Source organism: Crinia signifera, chromosome 1 (assembly GCF_055691185.1).
Source record: "Crinia signifera chromosome 1, ASM5569118v1, whole genome shotgun sequence".
Classification (NCBI taxonomy): domain Eukaryota; kingdom Metazoa; phylum Chordata; class Amphibia; order Anura; family Myobatrachidae; genus Crinia; species Crinia signifera.
In genome coordinates this window covers 188,753,305-188,759,599 of record NC_139217.1, presented here as the reverse complement: position 1 = coordinate 188,759,599, position 6,295 = coordinate 188,753,305, and the positions used below count along the sequence as shown (strand labels likewise).

The 6,295-nt window shown below is 42.1% G+C and overlaps 1 protein-coding gene across 1 annotated transcript in view; it reads right to left on the bottom strand.

Annotated features, from left to right (window-relative positions):
- Nucleotides 1-1,604: 1,604 nt before the first annotated feature.
- LOC146026928 (all-trans-retinol dehydrogenase [NAD(+)] ADH4-like) overlaps nt 1,605-6,295 on the bottom strand; it is a 43,005-nt gene continuing 38,314 nt past the window's right edge. Inside the window, exons 8-9 of the mRNA XM_083157974.1 lie at nt 5,356-5,494; nt 1,605-1,752 (exon numbers count right to left, since the gene is read on the bottom strand). Coding sequence (XP_083014100.1) covers nt 1,728-1,752; nt 5,356-5,494 — 164 coding nt within the window. The 3' untranslated portion in view covers nt 1,605-1,727. The remainder of the gene's footprint in view (nt 1,753-5,355; nt 5,495-6,295) is intronic.

The following is a 6,295-nucleotide window of genomic DNA, read 5'->3' as shown; positions in this document are numbered from 1 at the left end:
GCGTCCGGGCCGTACGCGTACGTCCCGGGGTTTTTAACGATCTGCGCATGTGCAGATACGCTAATGCGCCGGTGCGAACACTCCACAACGCTTACGGCCGGTGTCTCAACGTGCGAAAAAACCTGTACGCGAGTGTACGGGTAATGGGGCGGCATAGGGGCGTGTTGATGGGAGCGGCCGAAATAATGAGGGAAAATGGGCGTAAATATGGGCGTACACGGGGGTGTGCACCAAAAATGAGCGGTGCTACTACCGCACGATCGACTAAGGCACCGTTCATTTCGGACACCAAACAGGCGGCCGCCAACCGCCAGCTCAAACCACCCCTACAGATACCGCATGCCAGCGTGCGCCTGAGTTGGCTAATTAACGCTGATTACTACTCAAACACATACACCTGAATGTAATAAGCAATGCTGCAGTCTATTAACTCCAAACCATGATTTCACTGCCTGCAAGCCACACATACAGCACGCAAACACATTGGAAGCTTATGTTTTTATACTTCGCCACATTTAAAGGTTTGTTTAATTTAAGGTAAGAATCTTTTTATACGCTAAGGTAGGTATTTGCTAAACAGACACATTCACTACGTGCTTTCATAGACTTTACGCAGTAGCACACTCAATCTACACAAGTCGACATGTGTCAACGTGTTCACTCTAATACTAACATAGGTTTTGTATTTAGGATACAATAACATAAACCACATCTAACACCTACAAAGGATGTTTCAGCAATGTTTGAAGCCCATGACCACTAAATGTTGTTTTATTAGGTCTTTATTAAGGTAGACAATTGAGTTAATAGAAAACAATAATTGAATAACAAATAGATTAATTAATCAATTGTCAGATTAGTAGTTGAGAGGCAAGATTTGCAGGTCCATATATGTGAAGGGTATGTCAGCGTATACGGACGTACGCTCACTCTCACGAGCGGTGACATAAGCTGAGTTTTCCATTGAAAACAATAGGGACCCGTCCGTGCAAACTGGCGTACGCTCAGATCTCCGCAAGAAGTCGGTGGGGAGACGGAGGAAAGACGGCCGTATACGGCGCCGTACGCTCAGTTGTACGCCTGTTGTCGGAGTGCAAGGGCTGGCCCGTCCGCGTACGTTGCCGTACGCTCATTTGTACGCCACTCCCCTTCTACGGTATTTCTGCCCGTACGTAAGCGGCTGATTTGTGGGTGGACTTAACCCTAACGGCCGCGTACGGCTAGCGTGCGGTAATGGCGAACGTACGCACGTTTGGCCGCTCCGACCAGAATAATGCCCATGGTGTAATGAAGCTAGGGGTATGGACACATCTGTACCGAGAGAAAAACTGAATGGCAATTTAAAGAATGGTCCAAAATTAAGTATGCATTATAAGTACCTTATTTTTCCATCATAATATATACATTTTCCTTCTCAGAGAACTGTTAACTTCATTGATAAGAACAGTGACATTGTTTTGATATAGTTTATTTAACATTATAGAAAATCATGCAGAAAACTTACAGTCATGTTATAGCTGACTTATCTGCATTGTAGCACATATATTTAATGCAGCCATGCCTTATATTGCCTATTTCTAGAGTGGTCATATTATTACTATATATATATTTTGCATACATGCTTTATTAGGGTACATTTGCTTCTTGAAGCTCTAGGGATGTTGGAACTTGCTTTATTAGGTAAAGTGATTTTCAATGGTTTTCAGTGACTTCCAAAAAGCTTGTATTTAAAACACCAGCACTGTTCGGATGCTGCAAAGAAAATGAAATAAGAAGTACAAAGGTAATTTGGTCTTTTTACTGTATATTAGTTTTCTAATGAAACACTATTAACATATTCTAACTTTTAAATGTACTGTCAGAATGAAAATATTCTTTGCACATGCAATTACCCTGGCTCAAAAATAACGGTGGCATCTGTTGTAAGGTGCACACTTATGAAAAAATAACATATGCTTATGACATATATGATTAGGTAGGTATCCTAAGGGCTGACAGACAATTAGGGATGGCCAACTGGACATTGATGGTACATAACTATGCAATGATGACCATCAATGTTTTTACATATCGATGGTCAACCATTGTCTTTGACTGATTTGCCTGTGTGCCAATCAGAATACGGGGGCGGGGCTTCACTGGTGCCCTGGCGGAGCTATGCTCTGTGTCCCAGGAAATAATAAAACTAAACTATTCATTTGAGCTTAACATCGATGGTGGGAAACCATCTGGTTCTCCCCCATCAATGTCAAAACTAATCGACATCGGCCATAAACCATCAATGTTTTTTCTGAACATCGATGGTCAATGGCCATCCCTACAGACAATGTTTAGGTTAACATATACAGTATTTGGTCGACATGGTCAAAAGGTTGACACAAGCAATATGTCGACATGGTAATATTTGACACACAAAAAGGTCGACATTAGTTTATCATGATTTTTTTCTTTTTCATTTTGTGGACTTTTTTATACCATCCAAGTGGACTGGGAATGCACACACTTTACTAATTGGGGCTCCAAGTGTTCAGGTGTACACATTGACACCAAAAATTGTGAAAAACTAAAGTTGACCTTTCCCTGCGTTGAGCTTTTCTGACATGGGCAGCAAGGATGGTGCAATGGTTAGCATTACTGCCTCACAGCAATGTGACTTTTTTTTAGAAAAGTAGGGACTTCCTTTAGAGCTGTGATTTCCAGTGGCTCCCGAAATTCCAGCACCATTTAGATGCACATCCCCAATGTGTTGCTGAAACCCCGCCTCCCCCCTACACCCCAATATGTGATCTAATTGTCAGAAAGTATGCATTATAAGATTGCTTAATGTAAATTAAACTTACCATACCCATATATTGCCAGCATACATTTGATATATATATGTATATATAGATATAGATATATATTCCAATAAATAAGAAGAAAGCGGCACTCAGAGACTTTATAACGGTGAAAACAAGAGGATTATTTTTAATCCATGTGCTCAAATGAAGGGTAGTGTTTCGGAGCACGGGGGCTCCATTATCGGACCAGTAGTATGCACTGTAGTAGTATGTGCATACTACTGGTCAGACGACGGAGACCCTTGCTCCGAAACGTTACCCTTCATTTGAGCACACGGATTAAAAATAATCCTGTTGTTTTCACCGTTATAAAATCTCTGAGTGCCGCTTTCTTCTATTGGAATATACTGGAGGCTCACACCTTAATTGAAGGCACCAGAGCCAGCTACATTCAGCGTCCACTTTAAAGTCCTGAGTCCTCTCTCTCTCTCTCAGCACTTATTTTCACACGCCGTAATTTTCACGAAAATTAAGATATCAGTGGTTTTGCAAGCTTTTGCTTAAATTTTTGCCATTACGGCGGCCTCGCGAAAGACATGAAAATTAAAGCATCGCGAAAATAAGTGCATATTGTTAGTATACTAAAGGTGCGGCGCACACACTATACAATCCCACGGTTGACGATATCGGCATCATTGACAAGTTCATACACACTTGCCGATGCCGGGGAAGGGGGGGGGGGGGGGGTGTTGGGAGCATGCTGTATTCTGCATGGCCATTGTTAATAAACCGCTCCCTCATCTATACATGTACATACGATGAAGCGGGTTGTTTACGACCCACGGTAGCACATATATCGTCCCTCTGCGGGTACGTACACACTGGCCGATATCTCTCACAAGGGCTAAAATGAGTAACCTAGTGTGTACAGGGCCTTAATGTGTGTATATATTTTATCAAGTACAAAAATAAAATAATATAATAAATTAAAATCTAAATAATAAATACATAAATAACTATATAATTCTTTATTTTATTTTTTTCTATATAGAACCTTGTTCATTTCATACACTAATGGAGATTCTGGTTCAATATATTGAACCAGATATATAATACCCCTTTTACACTGTCTCAAACCCCCGGGTCTTCGGCGGGTCAGACCCGGGTCAGAGGCGGTGTAAATGTGTCACGCTTGTTCCTTTTACACGGGACTTCTACCCAGGTCCTGACCTGGGTAGAACACGGCTAGGACCTGGGTAGAGGGCGGTGTAAATTGGTACGCCGGGTCGGGTGACCCGGCTCCCATTTACATCAATGGGGGACGTACACACAGCCTGCGCTGCTGTCTGCTATACTCTGCAGACAGCAGCGGCGACAGCGGAGGAGGTGAATGGATGCCTGTGTGCAGCATCCATTCACCTCCCAGACGACAGCTAGGGGGGGGGGGGTGTACAGGGGCTGGGGGTAGCCCAGCAGCTTACCTTGGTGCTGGGCTGCCCTCAGCATGGCGATTGGTGTATCCGGCGGGGATCACCGCAGTCCCAGCACTTGGAGATGATGTCATCTCCAAGCGCCACCTCCGTCTACACTGCGGGTGGGCACCCCAGTGTAAATGGAGTAAATCCCGGATCCGACCCAGCTTGTATCCTTCTTCCAAATGCCGGGTCGGATCCGTGATTTTTGGTGTAAAAGGGGTATTAGAAAGTAATGCACCTTAGTCCTTCAGTAACCCATTTGATGGTACAGGTAGCACTAACAACATAGTCATGAGCTGCCATTTATAAATGTAAATAAATGTCGATGTCCTGTAATAAAACTGGAAGACATGGTGATGTATCAAAACTTCTAAGGAGGACAAGTAAAGAAGTTGTCCTTAGCAACTAATTAATTTGTAGCTATTTTTTCCTTAGTACACACAAAATAATAACTACAATCTGACTGGTTGCCATGTGCAACTTCTCTTCTTTAGAAGGTTTGATACATTTCCCCTATTTTAACCCTTTGAGTGCCAAGTGATTTTCTCAAAATAGGTGTGAAAATTGGCCAGCAAACATTTTTATTCATCATTGTGACCCGTAATGCTTACCTTATATAGCAAATATATATTTTTTACACAACATTTATTGTTTGAATTTATACAACAAATGTGAGCAATGCTGATATTTTGCACATCTCTCACAGAGATGTTGGCATTCCAAGGCTTAAACCCTATGTTTATAAGCCTTTATTACCTACCATTGACATCTAAGCATGTTTAGCTTTAAAGGAAAGGCAGATATACTGAAGGTGAAGACATCATGAAGTAGTTCAAGGTCTTATCTCCTCTAAAAGGTATTGGCATAATGTAGGGTGGTATGAGTGGCTAAAAGGCCTAAAATGTAACACAAAGTACTAAATAGAATACAGAAAAAAATAACATTTTTTTTACGGAAAGATGTACTGTGCCTATTGAAATAATTGTAAAACACATATAATAAGAGGATGGCTTTCAGGGATTTAGAAGTGCCTGAAATGATATTATGTCATCCCATCTAAATACATTTGTGTACCAGAAAAATAATAAAAGTATACCCACCTTTTCCCCTGTTGCATGAGTTCAAAAGCCTTGTTAATTTCATCAAATGGCAAAGTGTAGGTCACCAATGCATCCAGGTCAAATTTTTTGGACAAATAGTCAGACACTAGCTTTGGAACATTGTCCACACTCTTCCAACCTGATGGAGACATTCGATTTATAAGTCATTTCAAAATTTGTGTCAATTCACAGATAAAATCTTTTTTAATAACTTTTGCGAGCAGGGAACAAAAAGTGGCACTGGAAAAATGTCTAGAAGTGACCTCATGTAGGCGGCACCAATAGAGTTACCACTTTTGAGCTGAGAGATTCCTGGACAGTGGCCTGTTCCTTGACCCACCCACATCCCACCAATTCACCCACCCCCAGCTCCACCCCTTCATTTGCCTTATCATGTTCTTTTTTAACCTTTGCTTCCATTGTATTCTTGATTTTTATACCGTAATGCCACTTATACATTATGCCATACACCATGATGCCCATTACACATTATGCCACACACTGTGATGCCCATTACACCACATGCCGTGATGCCCATTACATATTATGCCTCACACAGTAATGCCCATTACACAATATGGCTCACATTATGATGCCCATTACATCTTATGCCTCACACCGTAATGCACATTACTTCTTATACCTCAGACCGTAATGCCCATTACACATTATGCCTCACACCGTGATGCCTATTATATATACATATACACATAAGTGCCACTTACCTACATACTAATTGCTAGGGGCTTCATGCTCAATGCCAGGGCCTTCATGCTTGATACCATGGAGGAATAACATGCTTGTAGCAGAGGGCTCAGGGCCAGTCAGGACTCACTCAGAGCAGCAGCTGCCGGACACAAAACTGGAGGGCTCTGCGGCTCAGAATCAGCCCCACTCAATCAGGGCAGGAGCAAAAAGGAGTTGTTTCAAGGTAGTAGTG